Raw genomic sequence first — 26,973 nt, forward strand, 5'->3', positions numbered from 1 at the left:
AATAAAATTCCAACAACATATTTAACAAAAAGGTCAAGAACATCACCTATAGAATCTGCAATGAGACAAATCACATCTAAAATCCGATCCTTGAGCTGGTAGGAAGCTTTCTAAACCTCTTTAACTTCATCATTAGGCCGAAAAAGGAGATCCGAGAAACATATCCAAAAAACACGTACGAACCAAAAATGGTTGTATGGAGATACTGAAACCTGAGCAATAAAAGCAAACATACTAATGATGATGAAGAAGAAAATACCATTAAAAAGATTATTTTTTTTTCATTTTTTCTTCATGCGGTCTACTACCTTCTAGGATTTCTCCAAATCTGGCCAGAGAGGGTGATGCTCCTCACGAAATAGCAAACGCTCTGAGTTCCTTTTACTTCGTGTTGCAGAAACCCACCACACCGTGAACCTTCCCATTTAAACCCAGAAGAAACAGATTAAGAGGAGGGGTAAAATATTGATCTTTTAAGTAGATATAAAAATTTGAAAAGTTAATTGAAAATTAGTTAAAAACAAATAATTCTTGTAATTTATCCATAAGTTATTCATAACTTCTTCCGAAACAAAAATAAAAGTTAGATTCCTTCCATCTATAATCATAGACACGAATTTATTATTATTATTATTATTTTTAATGGAAACAAATTTATCTTTTTAATATTCATGATAAACACATTTTTTTTAATTATAAATCAGTGTTCAATAATAAGGCACAAGGCCTTCTAGTCTCACCTAGATACTGAAAATTGAAAATCAACCATGATTTTCTTCGATTAGTCATTTTTGACATTTTTTTAGGTTCTTAGGTGATTTATATCTGTTTGGGTTCCGTTTAGATCATCTGGACCCTATCTAAGTAACAATGAACAAAAAATGTTTTATATTTTTTTGTTTTATTATAATTCACTTTTGAATGTTATCGGATTGTTATTCGTGAATTGTGTTTATTATTTTCAGATATTTTAATTTAATTTTGTTATCTACTTATTTTCATAATATGGTTTAAAACTTTAAAAACACTGTTTCATGATTTTTGATGAATTATATTACTTGTAAATATTTAATTTTATTTGTTTGAGTTGTGTCAATAATATTGTTGTTGAAATATTGACGTTTACATATTTTATAAATATATGTTTAATACGTTTTTCTCTATATTAAAAAATTTTATATTATTATTTTTAGATAATATAATACATATTTTAATTGAATTTATATAATAATTTATTGATTAATAAATAAAAAATATAAAAATATAAATTTAATTAATCTCTAACTAATCTAATTAATACAAAATATAAATCTGATTAATCTTTAATTAAATTCTAATTAAGTTTTGTGGATCATGTCCGTCCAACTAGTGTCTAACCTGAATAATTTTTTTTTGTTATAACCCTAATTGTTTTTTTTTTTGAAAAAAATGCTATATCCCTAATTGTTATGACATATATTTATTGAGTTGAACATAAATTAAATGCTATATTTATTACATTAATTCATCAATTGAGGATATACTAAAATAATATCAATAATATTCAATATTAATATTAAATAAATTAAAAATATACCACATGGAATTTTCTTATTTATAGATACTTATAATAAAGATAATTCATAATATTAAATTCAAGGAATGTGATCGAATGGTAATAGCTATTCTCTTTCACTTTTAACCAAAGAGTGAGGGTTTGAATCTTACATTGAATATAAAAAAATCTTAAAATCATACGAATATGACTTAAAGATACCGTTACGATTTCGAACTCTCATATCTAGAATTATCTCTTGATTTAATGAAAAAATAATGATTCATAATAGTATTTATATTTTTCTAATATGTCTTCAATTAATTAAATAATCTAAAATTAAACCATAATAAATAGAATAATAATAATAAATTATTAATTGTAGTTAGAAGAAAGAGTTGTGCCTATTTTTAATTTGTTTTTATAGAGTTGTGCCTATTTAATTAATTGTATGTCAAAAAGGTCAATTTTAGTTAACATTTCATTCGATGGACTTATAAATTTATGGTTAAGTAATTAGTAATGGGTAAATTACACCCATGGCCACTAAATTTACTCATTTTAATATTATGGTCACTGAACTTCAATTCTTAACGATATGATCACTGAACTTTAACTAATTCTTCAAAATGATCGTTAACGATCTCAAAATGAAAATATTCAAGAATTAAAGTTGTTTAGAACAACGTTTACCAAAAAACCATATTTTTTTATTTTCCAAAATCATATTTTTTGGAGCTTTCTCTTTCTATAAATTCACTCTCACTATCCTAGCCAAAAAACACCTAAATGATCTCAAAACGAAAATTTCCAAGAATTAAAGTTTTTTAGAATATCATTAACTCTTTGAATTTTTAATTTTGAGGCCGTTAACAGTCGTTTTGAGACGTTGAGTGGCCACGGTGTTAAAAAGTATAATATTCAATGACCATACTGTTAAGAATTGAAGTTCAGTGACCACAATGTTAAATGGGTAAAATTCAGTGGCCATGGGTGCAATTTACCCAATTAGTAATACAGTATTCAGATATTAAAAAGAAAACAGTATTCAGATATTTTAAATATTTAAATTAATTTCTGGTATTACGATAAGAAAAGAAGAATCTTTTTATTTTTTTCTTCTTGTTGATCAGAATCGAATACCTCCGTTTTCTCTCTCTAGAAAATGGCGAAACCATAACAGACAAGACAAGAAACAATCTGCCCTTTCCTGCCCTGCTCTATACGCGTCTCTCTTCAAATACCCCTCTTTGCCACCTCTTTATGCTCTTCTTCTTCTTCTCCCTTTAAGATTTGGTGGAACTTTCTAGTTTTCCCCCTTTCTTCTTCTTCGTCTTCCTATGGGTGCTAATCTATCTTCGGTCTTCTTCGACCCAAGTGTTTTGTGTTCTTTATCTTCTCAATCTCAAGAGTCGCAACTATCTCTTGGAGATATACCAGAGAGCTGTGTTGCTTCGATTATTGAATATTTAGACCCGCCGGAGATTTGCAAATTAGCTAGGTTGAACAGAGCATTTCGTGGGGCTTCTTGGGCTGATTTTGTCTGGGAATCGAAATTGCCTCCGAACTATGCTTCCCTTATTCGAAGAATTCTTGGTGATGATTTCCCTAGAAAGTCGAGTAAAAGAGAGATTTTCACCAGGCTTTGTAGGGCTAATACTTTTGATGGTGGTACCAAGGTATGGATTCCTTGGTTTTTTTTTCTTCACTCTTGTTCTGTTTGGATGGCGAGAAAGTGAGAGATGATTTGATTTTTTGATACAACCCTAAGAAAGGAGCTCGTGTTGAACTGGGTTAATTTTTTAGGTTAAGAGTCAAATTGGGGTTTTGAGAATTTGTACTTTTTTCTTCAGATTTCGCTGAAATCGTGAAATCGAACTTTTTTAATTCCAATCGGGACATAGATTCGGATTTGAACCTCTAATTTTTCTTGTTTTACTAACTGGGTGCTGACAATTTGGCGGGTTTCTGTTTGGCTAATGAGAAAATTCACCTGACTTGAAAGGATTTTATTTTAGGCTTAAAAACGAAGATCTAATAGATAAATAAGGGTATTTCTTGTCATGGAATTGAATTTTGATTTCTGCTTCTGTTACTGATTGATCTGCAATTGGGTATTTTGCAGAAAGTATGGCTAGATAAGATTACTGGCGCTGTGTGCTTATCTATTTCTTCAAAGGGGCTGGCTATAACCGGAATTGATGATAGAAGGTATTGGAATCATGTTCCAACGGATGAATCTAGGTGAGAATCGATCCCTTTTTCTTATATTAAAAATGAATTTCAAAGATCGTTAGGTTTTCATTATGTGTTTTTTAGATTGGTTGATCAAAGTTCAAGCTGATCGAGGCATTTTCATGTCAAAATCCTTCAAAGTATGAATCTATGTTTCTGTGTGTTCCCCTTTTTCATCTTCATATGAATCCATTAATGTTGTTTCTCATGCCTGATTTTGAGAAACTCGTTTCGGATTCTGTGGATTCTGATTTTGCAATTCAACCTAGCTGTTCAAGAACATTAAATGAATGTAGTTAGAATTCAAACTGATATTGTTTCATTTCCTTTTGGAGTAGATTTCACTCTGTTGCATACCTTCAACAAATCTGGTGGTTCGAGGTAGACGGGACACTCGAATTCCCATTTCCCCCGGGGACCTATAGCCTGTACTTTAGGCTGCAGTTGGGGCGAGCAGAAAGGAAATTCGGTCGACGTGTATGTAACACAGAGCATGTTCATGGCTGGGATATAAAACCAGTGCGATTTCAGCTATGGACTTCAGACGGTCAGTATGCATCTTCCCAGTGTTTTTTAAGTGATCCTGGGAAATGGAATATGCATCATGGTGGAGACTTTGTTGTTGAGAATACGAATGCATCGACGAGTCTTAAGTTCTCGATGACTCAAATCGATTGCACGCACACAAAAGGCGGTCTATGTTTGGATTCTGTTGTAATATACCCTTGTAAATACATAGAAGGCTTAAAGCATTTTTGATCTGCAGCAAGCAACCCTTTTAGACATTGTAGTAGAGTTAGAACAACTTGAAGATTGCACATTTAGTTAACAATGTGCAGTCTTTGTATGTGTTGTATTTAAGGCAAAATTCTAATGTGTATATTGCCATTTTTGTTCTTCCTTTTTTTGTAAGATCGAGTGTCTGTTTGGTTCTATTTTTTGTAGTTCCTTTTCGCTGTTTTATTCGATATCCTACTATTTGGCTCGGATTGAATACCCGTTTGGGATTAAATACTCATTTGGTTCTCCTTTTTGTAGTTTTTTTTTTTTTTCTGTTGATACAACAAATTTCTACCAGCAACAATTAACAATAACAGTAAGCAGTAGTATGAACAAAACAGTAAATAACAAAACAACAAACGGTAAACAATCAATGGTCGAATTAAAGTCCAACTAAACGGGAAATAACAGTAAGCAGTAGATATGAACAAAACAGTAAATAACAAAACAACAAACGGTAAACAATCAATGGTCGAATTAAAGTCCAACTAAACGGGAAACAACAAATGGTAAAAACGATTGAATCAAAGATGCTATGATAGTTGAATATTTGGAGATGGTTTAGGAAAGTATTAGTTAGATATAGAGACATGAGAGGAAGAGGAGGAAAGAAAAATATCAAGAAATGGGACCAAAGATTAATGGTTAATTTGATTGACTATTAAGAGAGTAGTCAATTTGCTGTCTCCAACTAGTTGTGTACTAGTGTGTAAAAGGACTAGGGGTAGGAGTAGGAGTAGGATAGCCAGCAAATCATGATGCTTAGTTCATATATCACTTGCTCAAAGAATGGCATTAATTTGTAGTTTTCTGCTACAAAATTTATATCCACATAATAAAAAACAGCTTTTACCTCATATTACCAACTCTGCCTTTTTGCTTCAAATCCCAATCAAGGATGATAACTTTAAGGTAAATCTGTTTCGTGTTTCGATACAAACTGCGAAAAATATAGTGTTTGATTAGACTTATATAATAACTTTCAATTGTTTTTTTTGGTTGAAATAGTAACATTTTGAAACTTTTCATAAAAAAAAACATGTTTGTATTTATTTGATATTAGTAAATTATCCTTATTATTTCCACAAAACACGTTTGTTCTTGGGTAAATAATTTATTAGTCCCATAGTTTTTACCTAGCACACTGATTAGTCTCTTTATTTTGAAAAACACATTTTAAGGTCTCTATCTTTTACCAATATTAACTCTGTGGTTCTTTTATCTATTTTTTTTATATTTTTAACCGAACATATCTTAGCTTTTAGGACAACCACAGTAAAATACAAGTTGACCATATCACTCTGTTATTTTATATATGTCTATTTATGTTAAAATATAATGGTTACAAGTCTAAAAAACTAGACAAAAGGACCAAACGATTAATATTGGCAAAAGCTAGGGACCTTATAATGTGTTTTTCAAAATAGGATGACTAAACAGTGTGTTAGGTAAAAACTAGGGGACTAATAAATTATCTACCCTTTTTTCTTTAATGTGATTTCTATCTATATAATATTATTGCCAAAATAATAGGGTTCTACCCGTTCTAATAATTTTAATTTTTATTTAGTAATTTAGATTATTTTATTAATTTGTTTTTTACAATTTTTATTTTTATAATTCATTTATTGATTAATCTAAAACAGGCTCATATTAGACATTTTGCATAATAACTGCGACATCTAACTATTAACTGATACCAAACATCTAACTGTAACAACAAACAACTAACTGCGATATCAAATAACTAATAACAACTATTCACTAACAACTGAACCAAACATGCCATCAGAATAGATTTGTAGATTTTTTTTTAAAAAAGATTGCGCACAATACGCTTACATTTAAGAGAAAGAAAAATCCCCACCAGACCCGAATGTGATTCAAACCCATGACCTCCCAAGACATAGTTAAGCTCTCAACCACTAGGCTAAAAAAATAGATTTGTAGATGGTATACATTTAAATTCAATAAAATATTTGGATTTCATTGCCCAATATGTGTAACACGAGATAAAAAAATTTCATATGTATACATGTATTTTTTATTTGTTGTTTATAAGTGACAACATGATCCATATGTGATAGAAACTGATTGCTTGATTATTTCATTACATTGACATACATATGTAAAAGATTACAAGCAAGAATTATGGCTACAATTATGACTACCATTACGTTGACCATATTAAAGATGTACACTGAAATACATATTGCTAAAAATAAATAATTATTTACATATTCTAATATACCCCGAAGTCAAAATGGGAGGAGGGCATACATTGAGACTATATCATAAATTATCAAAGAGTTGCAACAGAAGATCCTTAGTGAAGATATCAACAATTTGATAGCGTGAAGAAACATATAGGACACGTACTTGACCTCGAGCGACTTTCTCGTGAATGAAATGTATATCCATCTTAATTTGTTTAGTGCGTTCTTGTTGAACCAGGATGCCGGAAAGATATACTGCACTAACATTGTCACAATAGAACACGGTGGATTTTGTAATAAGATAATATAGCTTCAAAAATAAGTTCTAAATTAAAAAACACTCAAAAACAACATCAGCCACTCCACGATACTCGACTTTAACACTAGACCGAGACGAAGTAGTTGTCTTTTATCAGACCAAGAGAGCATATTATCCCCAAGATATAGACAATAACCAGAAGTGAATTGTCTAGTGTTAGGGCATCCACCCCAATCTGTGTCGGTGTAAAAATAAGTTTTCTAAGGGAAGAGGAATAAATATAGAGACCGAATTCGAGAGTACCTTGGATGTACCGAATGATTCTCTTCAAAGCAGTCATGTACTGTGTTCTCAGGATCATGCATTCTCGGGATCATACATAAATAAACACACTTATTGAACAACATATGAAATATCTGATCTCGTGAGAGTCAAATATTATAGAGCACCGACCAAAAAAAATATTTTGGAAATTACTCCCTAATTACAAGGTTAAAATTAGCTTTCTGAATATGAATTTCTGATCGGTCATTCATTACACTATTTATAACGTTAGAAATAAAATGGTGTTTTTTTTTTTTTTTTTTGCCAATTTTAAAATGATTCCTTTACCTTATAAGAGGCATCTAGTGAGGTGACATGAAATGAAATGGTTTGATTTAAATCACTGGCTACATGTTATGTCGATTCTATAAAAAAAAAATGTTATGTCGATGTAGATTTTTATTGTTTGGGTTATATTTTAAGGCATAAATTGAAGTTTAATGATTGTAAGAAACTAACAAACAAACAAAGTTGAGTGTGTGGTATTCTTGCATTTACTTTATTTCATATGGGACGAAATTTAAAGAAAAAAGAAATCTAATCAAATATTAAAAAAAAAAATCAAAAGATATTTAAGATTTTTATTTTGACACCTTAGCATTGCATTTAATACAAATGAAGGTAGTCGAAGTAATTGAATTAGAGGGATTTAATGTGGCTTAATTCCATAATTCTAACAATCTAATCAACTGTATAATGATGTAAAATAGGGTATTGGATTCTTCCTCGTGCAATTTCAGATTGTCGTTTTGCGTAGCTCAATTAGAAACCTGCATTTTCTCAATGTCGTTTTCCCTACTCCAGCTTCAAACCAAATTCAACATTTAATGTTCTGTCTTGTCACTCTATTATCCGACTCAAAAACCAAAATCCATCTGTAATTTTTTAATTATTATTATTATTCCGATTAATTAGATTAAGGTGGTCCATTCAGATGTAAGTAGGGTGGGAATTCCCCGACCTGTCCCAATAAGATGGAGAATCACCAATAAGAATCTCCATAGGACAGAGATGAGGATAATTTTATCCCTCGTGGTAGGAATAGGGCAGGGATGGTTGAAAACTATAGCTTTGTGATTGCCGTAGAAACAAGAAGAGTGAGAATAAGAGTTACTACTTCATACCAAAGTTGTAAAAAATGCTAGACGATAATCGGATGGACAGAGCCTTTGAAGATTAGTCGGATTTGTATTTGTTAACCAACAAATTGTTATATAAATTCAATTAAATATGTATTATACTATCTAAAAATAATAATATAAAATTATTTATATAGAAAAACAAGTATATTTATACCGTACATCTTAAAAAATGTGCAAACATCAACATTTCAATAACAATATAGTTGAAACAACTTAAAAGTGAAGGCTTAATGCATATTTACACTTTTAAACTTGACAACTTAAATAACCTATCACACACCTATAGTTGGTTTTAAAAACCCACCACACACCTATAGTTAACTTTAAAAACCTATCACATACCTATAGTTTATTTATTCGGACCTCCTGCACACAAAATCATTAATAACCCATCACATACCTCATCTGTCAAAGATGGCATATCGACGATTTTGTGTATAGATGGTCCGAATGAGCCAACTATATGTACATAATAGGTTTTTAAAATCAACTATAGGTGTGTGATAGATTTTTAAAACCAACTATAAGTGTGTGATATGTTATTTTAAAAATTCAGGATGCCAATAGACAAAATGTCCCAAGTTTGAGGGTGTACATATCTATTAAGCCTAAAAGTGAATTATAATAAAGCGCAAAAAAAAAAAAAACACAATGAGAAACGCTTTTGCTCATCGTTGTTTACGCGGCCTAAACGGAATCCACGCGGCTAAAAATCGCCTAAGAGCTAAAAAAACACCTAGAGACAAAATCGGTTCGGATTCGAACCCCTAGGCGATTTTTGTTTATGTGCAACCATATTGTTAGTCCAGTTGGACTTTTATCTAGAAGCACATAAACATTATCATTTATGAAGCTCTCACATTCAAGGACCATATCATTATTGCAACCATATTATTTCATGCTCGTTTCCCACATGACTAAGCAACTCAAAGAGATAAGATAGGTGTATTCTTGTAAATATTTAATTGGGAGATTGGAGATCTAATAGCATCTCCGCCATTTTGGCATAGACAACAGTGGCGAGTCACTTGTAGCCCACACTAAAATGACGTGAACATTATAAAGAAAAAACATATATTTCTTTTCGTTTACAAAATAAAAATGTATATTAACATTAACTTTAGTATTATGTGAAAAAGAATAAAGTATAGAATAATGTTTTTCGAATAAAGTATAGAATAACTTTTTTAGAATAAAAAACGGAACACTAGTACAACATACATACTTTTTCCCCCATGATGGACTGCTACGGGAAGAACAGCACTATCTACCCAGATGTAGTATTCTCAGACCGCCTTACTTGCATCAACTGGACCCTCCAACATGAAAAAGATTCATTGGTCTTGTTGCTCGCCAGTGCTGGACCTCCGGTATGGCACGTATCGATGGTCCTTGGAAGCATTCTTCCTCCTCCTCTTCTCAATAAATGATTCAAGCTTGCCAGATCCCTAATCATATTATAAGATACAAAAGTTTTTTTTTAAGAAAAAGATGCCCACTTGAAATGATGATATTAAATGAATTATCCACTCTATCTACTTGTCCAAAAGTGCATTTTTTCATCGTGCGTAAGACGTACCTTAAGTTTATTGTATTCCTTGACGAGCCTTTGCTTCCGTATTTCAGCTGCAGAAAATAAAGAAGTCAGGATTCTTGTACACATTCTAATAGTAGACTGCTCATTATGTCCGTTAAGAAATGCTAATAAAAATAACAAATTGGGAGAGAACTGCAATCAAGATTTACTGCTTCCAATAACATTTTGTTCCGGAAAACATCATCATTTCATTTTTGCACAAAGCCAATATAATTCCCTGCAAAATCTCTTAGTATCTAAGTTACCCTTACGAACTACAATCAACACCGTAACAATTCTCCACACACCAAACACCACAGACACCCATTATCATTAGCAACTGATTATTAGTGTTCAAATGCATTTTCGTTCAAACTGAACAAAGTAATATGTAAACATATAGAGAGAGCTCTTTGATCTATAACAACAGCACCACTCACTATCAATTAATCTAAGCTAAATGTATCCTCATGGTTCATTACTCTTATCTACTTAGTAAAAGTCCAAATGATTAACTTCAGGGATACACGGGAAAGGTACTCTAATAGTTCAACAAGAGACGATGAAGCCCAAGCATATAGATAGAGTGAGGCAGAGCGTTACATTTTTTCAGATAGAACGGCTGTTTTCCTTGCTTTGCTGCTTCTCTCTCTTTCCTCACATGCTCAGTCAGAATTGCTCCATCACCTTGTTTGCTTGACTTGTACTTTAATTGTCTATCCTGCCAAGAGATAATTGCAAGAAGATAAAACAAGGTTTAGACAAAACAAATCACCTGACCAGGCATGAGTTCATATTTCAAGTGATAATTCATTCATTTTCAACCCAGAAGCAAGTACTTACAATCCAAGATATACGTTGTTTCAACTGATCAATAGCTTTCTGATCTTTGGATTTCTTCAGTTGCTGCTTTAATGCCTTCATTTTCAAAGAAATAAAGAAAGAAAAATAATTTGTTAAGAAAAGAAAATGCACAGGTGCAAGTTACAAACGAATTTTGTATTTGACAAATTTAAAAAGCTACCTCTTTTTCAGCAGGAAGGTTGTTCTTAAATAGGAAATCATATCTTTTCCTAAACCTACAAAGTCCAAAAACAACACGATATTATGAAAGAGCTGTGGAAGGCATAAAATCATATTGACCAAATTTATCCTCATAAAGTAGCAAATATATGAATTTGCAATAAATACAAGTGTTACCGCACATTACTGACCACACAAGTATCATATACAAACACAATAAGAGTGACACGAAAATGCAAACAATTGAGGTCCATTTGGGACAGTTTTGAATCCAAGAAAACATAAATAAAACCCTTTTGTTGATTTTCTCAATACACATATTGACAAAACTACATATTCCAATAGATAAAGAACAGCAACAAAAGCATCCTATTCAATAATGAAATGAACTCATATGTGAAGGACAATGTGCTTTAATTTAACTTTTTTGGCCGGTTTAGCATATGAGCTTGCAATTGAAGACAATTTGCCAGAACAAACAAAATGATATTGCAAAACATAAAAAATAAAACAAATGATCCACGTTACCATCACAAAATAGCTCAACTATTAGCTCCGGACAACATTTTCCAACAGCAAACTTGGAAAGGGAAGGTGAGAGGTTATGAATGAAAGAAGGCTAACAACATAACGACTCTCAAATTACTTGATTAACTCACAAAAATGGCTAAACAAGCACCAATTACAACATAAAACAGAGTCCAATTAGAATGTTGCTGCACAAGAAGCATCAAGTTAATTGAAGAGAAATGCAAACGACAAAGCATTGAGTGTAGAGATACCATTAAAACTTGAAAAGAAAATGAAGCATGGAATGTGCAACTTATGAAGTGAACATTATATATATAAAAACATATATTTCTCTTGAATATCAGAAAGAAAGATGCAAGTTCCCTGACATTGAACATCAAGCCATAAACAAACAAAATTGGGGCATTTAAATGATATATTTAGAGATAAAGGACTTACCCATCAACATCAAGTTCGCCACTCAAAGACTCGAAACGGGGATCACGCACCACCTATCAATCGGTCAGTATACATACATAACAAATCCCCATATTAATTAATTGAAGTATTAAACAATAAAAGAACACTATTGTCTAGTTTTCCATTCCATCACGTTTACTGCAAATGTGAAACTTCATATTGTCCAAAGAACCAGAATCAAAACTCAAGTTTCAACCATATATTTTGTGGATGTAAGTGAACATCAATAATAATCAATGTCAAAAGCAACAACAATAATCCTAGCCTACAAAATGTTCAGTCATAATTCATAAGGTGTCATATATATCTATAAACTCTAGAAACCAATATTCAAATAAAGCTAAATTCTGCTATATGAATTACTTTTATTTATCAAATTCCTCCTCTAGTCCAGCTCACATTAATATGCACAACCTTCCTTCAGTGTGTATTTACTAGTTAATTGTGGTCAAGCGAAAAACCACCTAAATGCAGATTCACCTGTCCAATTTATTTCGAGTACTTCCACCTCCCTTGTCATGTCACTTGATAGCATAATAAATCCCCTAGAATAATACTAAAGAATAAAGGGACAGAAAAGATAAGAGAATACCTTTTTAGGACCTTGAACAACCTCTCGGAACCGACTCACAGGCTTCTTACAAGTAACCTCCATTGGCCTGTTCGAGCAGACATGGATGCCGAAGTCACCAATTGCCACATATATATCTTACAAACCATGAAAACTCACATCTAAAATGAAAATCAGATGGCATAAAGAGTCACCGTAAACTCATAACAGTACCTATTCTTGTTGGCTCTACCAGACTTTTTCTCTTCGTTCCGTTTTCCGTAGACCGATATAGACCCATTAGATCTTGCTTTTTGTATCTCCCCAAACGTAGCATCTGCGATTTCTCTCTCTATTTCACTCTCCTACTCACCAAAAAACAAAAAATTAGATCGATATAATTGAAAGCAGAAAATTTTAATATGATAATTGGAGTACCCACCTCTTCGTCTGAAGAAGACGACGATGATTGTAGGTCTTCTTCTCTTTCAACCGACTGGGGATTGCTAGAAGAGGCAAGTATTTCACTACGATTCTTCATTTAGAAAAAAATGCAGGAATCCAGTTTAGAGGAAAATAGGGATTGAGGTTTTGGGTTTAAACAGAAGGGTTTTAGTTTTAATTTGAAACTTCTTAAAAACTATGTCGTTTTGGGTTCGGAGTCGGAAAATAAATAAAGGGTAAATTACACCCATGGCCATGAACTATACCAATTTTCACATTGTGGTCACTGAACTTCAATTCTTCCCGGTATAGCCATCGAACTTTACACCTTGTTACACCGGTAGCCACTATGATCGTTGACCATCAATTTTCCACCATTAACCCTATTATGACCGAATGTCTCTGTCACTTCCCCTTTCTCAATAATTTATATATATATATATATATATAGTTCTCTCTCTTCTATTTCCAACTTCTCACTTTGGCGCGCATTTACTCTCTCTCTCTTTCACTAGTTCGCTTTTTCCATCTCTGGATTTTATTTGGGTTATATATAGGTTCTATCTCATTCCATCTCTAGGTTCTATTTCTCTTGCACTCGCTATGTCTTCCATTCCATGTCACAATCGATTTCATCCAATTTTAGAAGGTACGTATGCGATTGTGGGTTAGATTCTCTGTTAAAAACTTCATAAAGTGATTCAAACTCTGCAGGAAATACTTCAATTACATGAACATTGGGGTTTGAGCTTCATATGTGTTGTTTTTTATTTAGGGTTTTGGTCGAAATCATGGTTTTTAAATTATTGACCTTGCAATATTGTAGCAATGGAATGCATGCAAATTTTTTGTTTGGTTTGATCAGCGGATGCAACCTCAAGCAAAATCTGTTATTCTTGGTCTTTTGAGAAACATAACAAAAATTATAACACCAAATTTCCATCACTTAATTCATCCTTCACCAGTTGTTCCTCGTTCTTTCTCCATCTGTTCATTTTCGATCCTGTCAAGCTTTCTCAAAAGACCAAGAATAACAAATTTTGCTTGAAGTTGCAGCGACTGATCAAACCAAACAAAAAATCTGCATGCATTCCGTTGCTGCAATATTACGAGGTCGAACACTGATAATTTAAAAACCCTAATTTCAACCAAAAACCCTAAATAAAAAACAACACATATGAAGCTCAAACTCCACTTACTTACCTCATAATTCCTGTAATTGAAGTATCTCCTGCCAGAGTTTGAATCACTCCATGAAGTTTTTAATGGAGAATCTAACACAATCGCATACATACATTCTAAAATTGGATGAAGTAGATTGTAATATGGAAGACATAGTGAGTGAAAGAGAAAGAGAATCCAGAGATAGAAAGAGAGACAGTGAGAGAGAAAGTGAATGCATACCAAAGTGAGGGGTTGGAAATAGAAGAGAGAGAACCATATGTATTAATAAGGTAAAATGGGTAGAAAATTATTGAGAAAGGGGAAGGGAGAGAGACATTCGGTCATAATGGGGTCAATGGTGCAAAATTGATGGTCAACTGTGGCATTGGCCACTCGTGTAATAAGGTGTAAAGTTCGATGGTCATACCAGAAAGAATTGAAGTTTAGTTACCATAATGTGAAAATGGGTTATAGTTCAGTGGCCATGGTGTAGTTTACACAATAAATAAATACATAAATAAACGAAAAAACCTAACAAAGGATGATAACCCTATTTCGACAATTCCTCTATTTCCATGGTCATTGCCCTATTCTGAAAGTCCTCAGCTTCACGTCACGCGATCATTACAAATTCCCCATCTCCTCCCCCATTTTTCAGCTCCTCGACACCTTCTTTTCACTCCGAGGCAGTCCAGTCCATAGCTGTCACTTTTCAACGAGCCTCTCTGCTGCAGCAACTCCCAACAACCCAACCGAGTAGGCGTCGGCTGAAACTTCTTGATTTTGAGGTGAATTTTGTCTCATTACCCTTATGTTCATGATTATGTTCTTTGTTTATCATCGAAGCCAGTAATAGTGATAATTCTGCTTGTTCTTTCCACTAGCTTCTTTGCCATTCCTCTTTGTAGTTATACTTTTTGTTGTTCGTTGAGCGTCGATCATGTATTTATTCTGAAGAGTCTGAGAACCCTGCCTGCCTTTTACTTATGATTGCCAGCTCCTCAGTGACGGAAAGCAAAATCCGATAGAAAAGATAACACAAATATGAAAAAGAGTCTTGGTTTTTATTTATTTAAAATTTTCTCTGTTACAGGATTCTCTGATGGTGAATAGAGGCGACCTACAGAGGTAGGTACAATTGATACTGTATCTGACAATTCTTATGGTAAGAGTTTGAGGCCATGGCTCTTCCTTTCGCCAAGTTGGGCATCCTTGTTGGTGCAGGTCCGTACAATTTGTCCCTTCTTCCTTTGATCATGTCTTAGGCTTTTGTTTCTCATTGATTGATCATTTTCATAACACACCTAGGTTTGATTTTGATGTGCGTTTGAATGCTTGGTGTGTGTAGCTGTTTTATTTGGTATTTTATATATCAACTGTTTTAGCTAGCAGTTTTTCTGTTTCTGCTCTGCTTACCGTTTGATTTTCATTGATGCTTTGTTGAACTTGGTATTGGTTCAAAATCCTAAAGTAGTTAGAGTTGTGATTGATTGACTGGGATGGCATCTGAAAAGGACCGACTTTTTTTTGTGGTCTGAGACTTAGCTCTTCTTTAACTAATTCAGAAGCGGTGTCCCTGAAGTGTCCCTATATGAAAAAAAAATGAAAGAGGGGACACTTGTTTTGGAATGACGGGTGTGTGTATTGCCGGGAGTGTTTGACACTCGTATGTTAACCTCCTAAAAGTAGTGCTTCCTAGAGGGCAATAGTTGGTCAGTTGAATTGTATTCTTTAATTCTTTTGGAATGCGATTGAACTTGGTAAGCAATGTGCTTTAATGGTTCCATGTCGCTGTAAAATTCCCTTTCCCCTTTCATATATTTATTTATTATGCATATTAAAATGCTGAAGCTGAACTAGTCTCCTTTTGCTAGGTTAAGCAATATAAAGTAGATCTGATTTGTAACTTAAAATTCTTTTTCCCCCTTTAGTTCTATCATCTATGTCAAAGTTGTATCATTTGTTTACTGGAATTAATTTACTGCTTACCAATTTTGGCATTCTTTTAGGAATAATTGGCTCAGTTCTCGTGAAAGAGGGGCGCCTGCCTGGTCTTCCTGACATTGTTTCAGGTGCTTTTAAGGTACATGTAGAACTAAAGCTATTGTGAGAATTTGACATGCCCAAATGTAATTGCAGTATGCACTCTTGTTCTTTTATTTAAATCTTTGCAGGTGTCTCTTTATTTTTATTTTGTAGGATTTGTATTAAATATTTTACTCTTCTTTTCTTTAGCTTCTTTACGTCTTTGTTGTGCTTTTTTTTTTTTTTTTTTTTATAACCTCTCTCTCTCTCTCCAGCTCTTGGTACATTTCTGATATTTAGGGGTGTATTTGGGAATTGGTTGGTGGGAAATCTCTCTCTTCATTTGAAGGTGAAGTTGTCATTATGATTGTAAAGGGTAGTTTTAAGCCACATGGAATTAATGGATTTGTAGACCATAAAAAGAGGATAGAAATCTACATGAGATTACTTCAGCGTGCCGTATATGCACTCATCTATCGATCATTTTCAACTGCTACCAGCTGTCATCATTTACTAAATGTCCCTGCAACTTATTCTTTCTTGTGATATTTTATTTATATTTTACTATAAACAGTTCTGGTGGGTACAAAATCCTCATGGTCTGGCTCCTCTAGAATCAAATTAATTTCTCACACTAAAACTCTAGATGCTAGAAAAATGGAAAATAGCTTGAATCAATCTTTAGCTTTACAATGAAACAGCACAATGTAAAATTTTCTACAGGGGTTAAAGTGGTTATTTTTCTGTTACAAATAATGCCTCAATACGGTCAATGCTAATACTAATGATTTACCTTCTACTGCAGATTGGTTTGAAGCAGATTAGAAGGGATGATTCTACTTCATCAGTTAGCAAGCCGCATAATGACTCTTTAATGGCTCAGGTTTGCCTGTTAATGTTTATATTGTGGATTTTCATGTTTTTGTCTAATTTCAGATAAAAAAATGGTTGCTTAGATGTTAGTTGAATACACAGAGTGATTGGCATTCATATAGTTGTTAAAAGCAAGGTTCAGGGGTCAGCGCCTCTGTGTGTGTGAGGCGGGTGATGTCAGCTGCGCGCACGCCTTTGTGCACCTTGAGTGGGGGCGCACCTACAATTGTAGGTTTTTTTAGGGTTTCTTAAGTTTCTAATCACAGCCATAGAAAGTCTTTGTGATGAAGGGATCAGATTAAGTTAGAAAAAAAAGGAAAGGAAAGAGTTGAGATGCGATTCTAAAGGACAGAAAAGCCAAAACACTTAGCAGCTTCTCTTCCACTGATGATGAATAGGGACTATTAAAGACTAAAGGGTTTAGTCTTGCTTGAGGAAAAGTAATTATTATTAGACTATTAGTTATTAACTTAGTCTTTAGTTGAAATTGAGCTTTGGTCTTTCGTTCTAAATTTTATTATGAATTATAATTATGTTTTAGTAGTTAATTAGAATTTATCTCATGCATTTTATGATTAAGATTGTTGTTATTTGACTATTTGTGTCATTTTAGAAATGTTAAGTGTTATTATTTACAATTTATATCTTAGTTGTTTTGGTGCGCCTTGTGTCGCTCAGGCGTGCGCTTGAGCCTTGCGCGTTTCACAACTATGGGCATTTGTTTGAGGATGCATGCTTAGATCTTCAAAAGTGAATTGCTATCTTCTCCTTTCCTGTTGGCTATGGTTATGATTTTTGGGTGGAATTTTTGTGCCTGTGCCATAAAGTAATTTTAATGTTGGGGCTTGGCTAGCGGACTTTGCAAGCGAATTAGGAACTTGGATGTGTTTAGGACTTTGATACTTTATGCAGCAAAGAGAGGTGCAAGAAGGAAGATAAAAGGGAAGAAGAGACAGAGCAGTTAATTTTTTGCAAAAGATATTCAATGCCTGCTCAATGGTGGAGAAAATTATTGCAACAAATCAATGATCATAGCTCCTAAGTTAGGAAGAAATATTTTGCTATCTGTATGCTCATAATTTCATTAAGTACTCCAAGCCTTTCTCTACGAAATAAGATATGCACTGCTTATTAGTTGAGATTAAGTTTTGATACTTAAAATGTCTATTTTGCCTCAGTTTTCTTTTGTTCTTAAGTATGCTTATCATTTCATTCAATAAGATTATATGTTGTTCACTATTGGAAAGGTTTGCTAAAAGTTGTGAATGTATTTGTGCCTTTTCATTTTTATAGGTTAACAGTCTTCGGCAGGAGCTGCAAATGTTAGCATCAAACAGATCAATTACAATTGTAAATGCAAGTCAGAAAGGTTAGGGTTTTGTTCCTTCTCTTATGTATAATGACACATACACACACACACACAGAGAGAGAGAGAGAGAGAGAGAGAGAGAGAGAGAGAGACAGCATATAGATACCTTGAGAATAAAAATGCAATAAGGTTTCACTTTTTTGAGATTGAGAAGTCTTACTAGATCCTCTTATCAAATTGCTTTATTCGACCACAATAATAACTAGCTTATCACGATTTTTTATGACTTATTGGGTGGTCTAACAGGCAGTGTTCCTCTATTTATATTTGTTAAAGTTGTTTCATATTGGACTTCTTACTTGCTAGTCTCTTCGAGTTCTTACATGTGCAAATGATGTGCAGGTGCAAGCAAATATGGAATAATCGTTGTTGTGGTTACAGTTGGCTACGGCTATATTTGGTGGAAGGTAAAGCTTTTTTCTTAAAGGTACATCTGATAGTGGATAGGTAGTTATTTGCACATTCATGATCCATACTAGCCAAGGCACTTCAGTGCTATTACAGCCAGATAGCATTTTTCAAATCTCGTGATATTTGCAATTTGGCCACAGTTTTTCTGTCTCTATTCTGAGCTATCTAAGTATCTGGATTTTAACAAATTTTTACTTGTTGATGTTGTCTTTGCTCATGATTTTAGCTAGGTATGACCAACACTATGGCCTATATTGGTGGAATGACATCTCAACAACCAAATACATTGCTTTTTAAATGTCTTTTCTGTTGATGCTTGTTTCAATGGCTTGTTTTCTAGTTCGCTTGACTCTATTTTCTGAAATATATTAGAGTGCAATTGTGATAACATAAAGATCATACAGTTTTCCTTTAATTGCCCATGAAACCCTATTTGTAGTCCTTGGGATATATTTATAAAAAAAAAGGGCGGCCCGGTCGCATTACGCGTCCCCGCTGAGCGAGGGTCCGGGGAGGGGTCCCACCACAAGGGTGTATTGGGGGCAAGCCTTCCCTTGCCAATTTAATTGGCAAGAGGCCGCTCCTAAGACTCGAACCCGTGACCTCTGGTCACACGACAACAACGTTTTACCGTTGCGCCAAGGCTCGCCCTCTCCTTGGGATATATTTATATGTAATAAAATTAATTTCGCATTACAAACTTATTTTTCTTGGTTGAGCTACAAATTTTGAATATAGTTATGTTTTGGTGGGCCAGAATCACTTATTTTTCCATGGATTTTCTGATAATTCCAACATATCCACGTCTTGGCTATGGGAGTTTCTGAAAGACATATCCAGTGTTGAATAAGCCGGTTCAACAATTGAATTTGATTTTTATTCGCTGTGAGTGCAGATTTTTTAGCTGAATGCATTCTAGGCATGGAAGAGAAGCAGATTAGTTATTGCATTACTGATGTTGTCTTTCAGCATCCTTTTATCATGTGTTTGTCCATGCTCTGAATTGTTTTATGTTTTCAGGGCTGGAAGCTTCCTGACATGATGTTTGCAACAAGACGAAGTCTATCTGATGCTTGCACTTCTGTAGCGCAACAACTTGAGAGTGTTTATGCATCAATCAGGGTGAGGGTTTATATTGTATATTTTATTTCTTCATAAGGAGAAGGTTACACTTGAATATCATGCCTTACCACTTGCAGCCACACCCTTCACCACTCTTATGTCGTTTGCTACTTCTTTTCCGTACAAGTTTTGAGGAGTCCTCCCTCTACCTATTTGCTTCTGTCCTTTTCACTCATATGTTAAATTCTGCTTAAAAATTGTGTTTCGTATCTGTAATTTGCAGGTGTAAACCAAGGAATATTGATATGTACGCTAATATACATGTCAGTAATATAAGCTTATGCTATCTTTTTTTATATAGACTACCCGGAGGGAGTTATCTTCAGATATTGATCGTGTTGATTCTAATTTGAATGAGGTTGCTTCACTCACTGCTAATACACAAGAGAAGGTGGGTCTTAGCTGGATATTATCTCTGAAAACTTAGTTTCATGTAATGGATGGTTAGACTTAAACAAAGTATCTGTCACTTTCCTAGGTTACTGAGCTATTGGAAGATTCAGGAAGGATTGGTCATGATGTTCGATATGTTCGTGTTGCAGTTGAAACCCTGGTAAGCAACCTTTTAGATTAGTTGTTTTCTTCTACTTTTTTCCCCCTTTGAACCTTTATCATCTGATTCCATGGACCTGTTTTTTGAACTTGAATAGAGCTTATATGAATTTATTCTTTTTCTCAATTTTGTAGGAACTTAAAATCAGCAGAATAGAAGGGAAGCAGGTAATTGTTATCGTGTTGGAAGTATGTTGCTTATGTTATGGTAACTGTTACTGATTTCATTCATCGGTTTAGGACTTGACAAACCTTGGAGTAAAGAAGTTGGTCGGCTATGCCAACAAATTGGATAATAACTTGCTTGAAGAGAATACTCAGGCATGTACCCTTTGTTCTTGAATTGGCTTTGCTCTCCTCATCTATAACGGATATTAAAGGCGCATGGCGCACTAAGGCGCAAGGGGTCCTGGAGCCATGGCGCATGGCGCATGGCGATGGCGCGCGCCATAGTGAGACAAGGCGCACTTAAAAAAATAAAAATATAAAACTAACATAAAACTAAATCATGAAAATATCTTAAGCATAAATAAATTTTAAAATGCAAAATAAACCCCATATTAGAAAACTTTAAAGTTGAATACTAATTCCTAAGTTCTACTCCTAATCAAAACTCTACAAATCCATCACTCCTCATCATCACTATCACACTCCTCATCTAAGGCATCATCAAACTATTGATCATCAAAGTTGAATTCCCTTTGGCTTCTTTGTTTCTGTTGTTTGAATCCGTTTAATGTGTTTTCTTTCTAGTAAACTTCTTCCTCTTTTAATGACTCTGTCTCTTACTCTTCAAATGACTCTGTCTCTTCCTCTTCAAAGAGTCTCTTCGTCTTCTACTTAGTTTAAAACCTATAATCTCTCTCCTTTTTAATACTTTTTGTTAATATAACATGTGTTCCATTCTAGATATATAAAGTAACTACCAAAAAACTGCCCATAACTGCCTCTAACTGCCAAGGCGCGCCTTGGTGCGCCTTTGGCAACTGCATTTGGCGCAAAATGGCGCACCAGGCGCGTGCCATGGCGATTGCGCCTCGCCATGGGGGCTGCCATGGCGCCAAGGCCTGCGCCTGGTGCGCCATGCGCCATAGGCGCGCCTTTAATAACTATGCCCTAATATTAATTTTGTTCACATTTACGTATCCTTGTTTTGATGCTTAGTTGTTGATTAATCACTTGTACTGTATAACATCAAGTCTCTCAATAAAATTTTAGTGCATGTTATTCGCTTTGCTAATGGTTATAGCTTTATATTTAGGATACCCTTTTGTGATTCTGTTCCATAAGTTCCTTTGGTTAAATATGTTTCCGAAATTTTGCAGGCTTCATCATTCACACCACAGATTGCATTCTCATCAAAGGTAGTTTCTTTTTAACAGTTCTTGCTTGTTTGAGGCATTTGATATCTATGTTTGCAGAACTAGATGGCACGGTCTTAAAATTGTTTTTGATCTTCTCCTTAAAATATCTCAAAACTGAACATCAGTAACGGGAAACCAAATTTCTAAAGTTGTTCTGCCAAACTTTCACTACTGGGGTTTCTTACTTATTTTTATCTCGGTCAACATTTTAACGTGTCGTACGTTTGTGCCTTCTCAGAAGGGGTCTTTGCCTTTGCCTCCTCCATCAAGTGAACCAACTTCTCCCGTTGTTTCTGGTGGATCTATAGAGGTTTGTTGTACTATTGGAATTTATTCTCTTTTACTTCATAAAAGCATGCAAGATATATTTTGAGTAGAGAGTGATTGCCTCTCTCGTATTTTTAATGTTTTTTTGCGAGTCTGCTGGATATACGGCCACTTTTAATTGCTATGGAATTGTCCGGGTGACTTTCATGGCAAGAATTTTTTCACTTATGGAACTAGTTTGTGGAATGGAAGATAGCCCTTTATCTTAAATCCCTTTTCAGAATTAACCTTCCCCTGATTTGATTTTTTTTTTCTTTCATAGGTTCAACGCCCTTTCCATAATTCGTCCTCAGCCACATCCCTGAAGGTTAAATTCACTTTTAGTTTACATCTTACAATCGTTTTCACATCTATCTTTTTATTGGCATCTCAATGGCATAAAATCTGTTTTCAGAGAAGTGACGGGATTTCAGGAGCAACCGAGAATTCTAGTACTGGGATTTCTAATGGCATTAGTGCTCGAGATGAAACAAATAATGGCACTTCAAGTTGGTTAAAACCATTTCTTTTCAGGACTCTCAGTGCAACAACCAGTGTACTGCAGCAAGCGGGATCTGGCAAACAATGATCTTGCTTTATCTTTGGTTCAGAAGTTTATATTTAATGCGGTAATTAGTTCTATTTTTGGGAGGTCTTGCTGGGCTAGTTCGTCCTTGCCTAATTCACTCACTCCCCATAAATTTTGATATACTAGACCAGTAATAGGTTTTGTAGAGATTTTTACGGTATGAGGGTGCTCGTACCATTCTTAGTTTATATATTTTATATAATCTGGTGGAGGGTGGGGTTAGGAAGAAAACCGAAGGTTGCATCTTTTTCTTGTGAGGCCTAAAAGATTGTTTTGTAGGATTATGTTAAAACATAGAAGAAAATCAGTGCTATTAATAATTTAGACTGATGTTGCCTCAGTTTATCAATTTTGGAACTTCTGTTATTGTGCAGCCTCAACACAGGTTACAGGCATAATATAATTGCAAAACTTTAGCCTCGTCTTATTGTGTTGGTTGGCAAAGTGAATAAAAATGGAAGTGATTGTTTTGATATGGAACTTCTAGGGTAAATTCTACTTTATTGAAGTGTCTTTTTGCTAAAATTATTGAACTCATTTTCTTTCAATGAATGTAATTTTATTAGTCATTCTGACCAATTTTGCATGCAAAAATTTCATCCGAATGTTGACGTGGTACAAAAAAAAAGTTGATTGTCGGGTGGACTTCTTGGATACGTTCGTTTGTTAAAGTTAATAATCAATCGGAGTAAAGAAAGAGAGAGAAAGTATTATTATCTATTTATAATGTGTGAAAATACTAGTCTATCATAAGCCTCTCCCCTTATTTGGCTTCCATTATGAACATTGGTGTGAAGGGGTAATTGATGAATTTTGTCTTTCTCCCTTATCCCAAGGTTTGTTGTTGCGATCGAGATGGGTGTAGCTGTTGATGTAAAATTGATGTTACTTTTAGTAAAAAAAAATGAGGTGTTTGTTAGAGAAGAAAAAGACACGGAAATATGGATAAAAAATCTTAAGATGAATTATACAATGTTTGTTTTAAAGATAGTTTAGAGAGATAAGATAGGGATTTGAGTCATATCTTTCAAATCTTATATTAAAAGGGGATGATATAAGGAGGTGAGATAAGCATCTACGATTTTAACAGGATGAGAAAGTCCATCTTATCCCTCAAATTAATGATATGTATTTTAAATAAGATTAAAATAGTAAAATGTATTATTTTATCTCTATTCCTATCCCGTATATCAAACATTGAATAATAATTCTCGACTATCATATTTTTATTATTATACCAACTATTTATACTTATCCATATTCCAAATAGGTATATAGATAAAGGTATATGAATTTGGGTTGAGGCATAGAAAACCTTTTAAGCTCCATCAGTTCTTGGATATAATTTGCATTTGAGTTCTAAAGCGAAAGAACTCTATCATGGGCTTGTGTATGAGTGGGTTTTTTTAAGAAATGAATGGGATTATGGGAAAATCATTTTTAAGAACTATCTGCGACTATATCAAATCATAATTTTAGATTATGTCAAATTAGTAACATCAGTATTTTTAATATATTTTAAGGATTAGAATTTATAAATTAGAAGTATAGAATATATTTTCTAGAGTTTATGATTTATGAATTGGAGTCTAAAATTTTTAAATTATGGTGTAAAATCATAATATATAGAGAATAATGACATATCGAAAATTAAATTTTGTGATATGATTTAGTTGTAATTTTATACTTAATTATGATATTCATAGACCTAAGTGAATTTGATCTTTGTTCGGGCTTGGTCTGAAACAGATGTCCTTTTATCTTCCATACTGAACATTGATTATGAATCTTGTCTCATTGTTTCTTTATCCCCAGTTTGGTTGTTGTCAATGGAGGTGTATGTAATCTAAAATTGAAAGTAATTTTTAATGATGAAAAAGTACATAGATTTTGGCTGAGTCATAGAACCTTGTTAACTTAAATAGTTGTCAGGTATAAAGCACATAGATTACTTCTCATTTGTATTTGAATTTCAAAGTGAAAAAAGTCTACCCTATTTATGGTTTTTATATAAATTCATTGAACTTTTACTTTTAGAGATCCATAGTTTTTTTTTTTCCTAATGAGATGCCCAAACTTTTTTCTCTCCTAAACATTTGTTGAACTGGCAATTTCCGTGAAGAAACCAGGAGGTTAGAGATTCTCATGTGATATACTAGAGCATTCTTTTGAACTATGGTTAAGCAAACAAAAGAGTTTGTCTCTCAAACTTTCAACAATACCAACACGGATATGTGTACATTATATGAGGAGGTGAAGGAAATGCTATGGAGACATGAAGAGAATTACTAGGGGGCTCTAGTGCTAGCTTTAACTATTGTTGTCGTCACAACCTCATTCCCTTAGAAAAAAGTTATTCAGTTGACAAGGTCGTCACTATAGTTACCCCATAATATTCGACATAATTTTCATAGCGTATCGGATGGGAGGAACTCACATGTTAGAGGTTCTCGAACCTGATGTTCGAGCTAACAGTGTAATGGATGATAATGCTTTCATTCTTTACGAGGCACATCTTGAACATCACTTTCAAGTTCCTCTACAAGCTAGATAACTCCATTTTGTAGCACTAATTAGTCACCATGTATTCCCTCGCCATTCTGAACTTGTCAACAAAATCCTCAAATGGAGGAATAAATTCCTTCATTGTTCGGAAGAAGGACGATTTTCCCTTTTCGACAAACTAAAATCCCTCCCTCTAAAGATGGAGGTACAAGTAATGTCTAGAAGAGATTTTGTTTGGACCGAGCACGACATATAGTGGTGGTTAATGGGCACCATAAGACGATCTCGGCCTCCAATGCAATTAGTAAAATCTATAAAGAGTTCATAAATGAATATCAGTGGTTTCGAAAAGGAAGGAGATTTCTGAAAATTGGGAATTCGAACTGAGAACATGTTAGATATGTCCTCAAAAAGCATGGTTTCCACATTGAGAAGGTTTATTGGACCAAGTTAAGGTTATCATTAAGAGATACTCTGAGTGTGGGAGCTACTACATTTTTCGAGTTCTCGAATTAAGGAGTGGATTTCTTCTGACTAATGTTTTTGGACAATTGTTCGTCCCTATGTTTGGAAAATATTTTGAGTTGTTTCGGTAAAAAGTCTAGAGATTGTGGAGTGGAATCCTTAATTTCTCGTTGACATGTGCTAAAGTGACCCCTTTGAATACATTACTATAACAACAGGAATTTTCACATGCACCTTAATGAGCAAGTGAATTTGCTCATTCACCGTTAGATATAGACTTATTAAATCTAAGCTTCAAAATGTTTTGAATCTCTACCTTAGGGTTCTAATAAGCTTAGATTTAACAGTGAATGGACAAATTCTACATACTAATTAAGGTGCATATGATCAAGACTGAATTTAACAAAGTTAGTAACCAATTAGAGCGAAAAAAAAAATTGGAATATGACGCAATGAAGGTTTGTAACGGTGAGACGACTTTCACCATGAATTTGTGGGTTTTTATTCAGTTTTGGTCACAAACAATAAAGAATTAATAGAAACATAAGATTCACTACATTTTATATAAAACAAAAAAAAAAAAAAGTCTATAATTTGATAAAAATAAAGTGGTGCAACAATAGTGCATATAAAATTAAACTATTATCATGCCATTTTTGAAGTATATTATTATTATTAGGTAGCGATATGACAAAATGAATATATAAAAAAAAAAAAGGAAAATAGTTTGTTTTTGGTAATAATGACATAGCAGTATCGGTCTAACCGAAGGCTTAGGAAAGAGACAGATGCCAACTGTCTGCTGATGTGGCCTTTTCTTCTAGATTGTTGCTTTCCTATTCCTGATTAGGATTTCTTGGGCCCCATCTTTTTCAATTAATTCTTTGTTATTTTAATATCTTTATTTCTTGGTTTAGAGACTTTCACCTAATTAGGATATTCCAACTACTATGAGTATGAACCTCTTTTCACTTTTTATTTACAAATTTATTCTTCTAACTCCAACTTATGTCTTTTTATGCTTTTACCCTACATTAATGGATTAGTTTTATGATACTTAGCTTTACTTTTTAATTTATTAATGCCAAATTAGATTATTGTTTTCATATTGATGTAATTAAATTTTACACCAATCTGACTTAATTAGGAGCAGCA

The 26,973-nt window shown here is 33.6% G+C and overlaps 3 protein-coding genes across 3 annotated transcripts; 2 read left to right on the forward strand and 1 right to left on the reverse strand.

The window, feature by feature from the left end:
- Positions 1-2,641: 2,641 nt before the first annotated feature.
- On the forward strand, positions 2,642-4,795 carry LOC136210734 (F-box protein PP2-A12-like). Its single transcript, XM_066002114.1, has 3 exons — positions 2,642-3,213; positions 3,660-3,778; positions 4,108-4,795. The coding sequence occupies exons 1-3, from the start codon at positions 2,875-2,877 to the stop codon at positions 4,526-4,528; spliced, it is 879 nt and encodes a 292-aa protein (XP_065858186.1). The 5' UTR covers positions 2,642-2,874; the 3' UTR covers positions 4,529-4,795.
- A 4,797-nt stretch (positions 4,796-9,592) lies between these two features.
- Positions 9,593-13,230, reverse strand: LOC136210735 (uncharacterized). Its single transcript, XM_066002115.1, has 9 exons — positions 13,072-13,230; positions 12,864-12,994; positions 12,672-12,738; positions 12,059-12,111; positions 11,091-11,145; positions 10,910-10,984; positions 10,670-10,787; positions 10,070-10,116; positions 9,593-9,938 (listed from the first exon to the last, which is right to left on the reverse strand). Exons 1-9 carry the CDS (start codon positions 13,168-13,170, stop codon positions 9,825-9,827), a joined length of 759 nt encoding a protein of 252 aa, XP_065858187.1. The 5' UTR covers positions 13,171-13,230; the 3' UTR covers positions 9,593-9,824.
- A 1,555-nt stretch (positions 13,231-14,785) lies between these two features.
- On the forward strand, positions 14,786-23,321 carry LOC136210736 (uncharacterized). Its single transcript, XM_066002116.1, has 15 exons — positions 14,786-15,025; positions 15,331-15,461; positions 16,247-16,320; positions 17,068-17,145; positions 18,429-18,504; positions 18,847-18,911; positions 19,936-20,037; positions 20,339-20,428; positions 20,516-20,590; positions 20,725-20,757; positions 20,830-20,910; positions 21,915-21,953; positions 22,192-22,263; positions 22,543-22,587; positions 22,675-23,321. Exons 2-15 carry the CDS (start codon positions 15,419-15,421, stop codon positions 22,846-22,848), a joined length of 1,047 nt encoding a protein of 348 aa, XP_065858188.1. The 5' UTR covers positions 14,786-15,025; positions 15,331-15,418; the 3' UTR covers positions 22,849-23,321.
- The last annotated feature ends 3,652 nt before the right edge of the window (positions 23,322-26,973 follow it).

The sequence above is a fragment of the Euphorbia lathyris genome, chromosome 1 (assembly GCF_963576675.1).
Source record: "Euphorbia lathyris chromosome 1, ddEupLath1.1, whole genome shotgun sequence".
NCBI classification, from domain to species: domain Eukaryota; kingdom Viridiplantae; phylum Streptophyta; class Magnoliopsida; order Malpighiales; family Euphorbiaceae; genus Euphorbia; species Euphorbia lathyris.

What these genes read in the sequence shown, in the direction of transcription:
- LOC136210736 (XM_066002116.1), top strand. Translation starts at nt 15,419, where the DNA reads ATGGCTCTTCCTTTCGCCAAGTTGGGCATCCTTGTTGGTGCAG. An exon ending in CTGCTAATACACAAGAGAAG is followed by an intron (nt 20,429 to 20,515) that starts GTGGGTCTTAGC and finishes TCACTTTCCTAG; the next exon opens with GTTACTGAGCTATTGGAAGA. An exon ending in TGCTTGAAGAGAATACTCAG is followed by an intron (nt 20,911 to 21,914) that starts GCATGTACCCTT and finishes GAAATTTTGCAG; the next exon opens with GCTTCATCATTCACACCACA.
- LOC136210735 (XM_066002115.1), bottom strand. Translation starts at nt 13,170, where the DNA reads ATGAAGAATCGTAGTGAAATACTTGCCTCTTCTAGCAATCCCCAGTCG. An exon ending in CGTCTTCTTCAGACGAAGAG is followed by an intron (nt 12,995 to 13,071) that starts GTGGGTACTCCA and finishes TTTGGTGAGTAG; the next exon opens with GAGAGTGAAATAGAGAGAGA. An exon ending in AACAACGTATATCTTGGATT is followed by an intron (nt 10,788 to 10,909) that starts GTAAGTACTTGC and finishes ATCTCTTGGCAG; the next exon opens with GATAGACAATTAAAGTACAA.
- LOC136210734 (XM_066002114.1), top strand. Translation starts at nt 2,875, where the DNA reads ATGGGTGCTAATCTATCTTCGGTCTTCTTCGACCCAAGTGTTTTGTGT. An exon ending in CTTTTGATGGTGGTACCAAG is followed by an intron (nt 3,214 to 3,659) that starts GTATGGATTCCT and finishes GGTATTTTGCAG; the next exon opens with AAAGTATGGCTAGATAAGAT. An exon ending in GTTCCAACGGATGAATCTAG is followed by an intron (nt 3,779 to 4,107) that starts GTGAGAATCGAT and finishes CTTTTGGAGTAG; the next exon opens with ATTTCACTCTGTTGCATACC.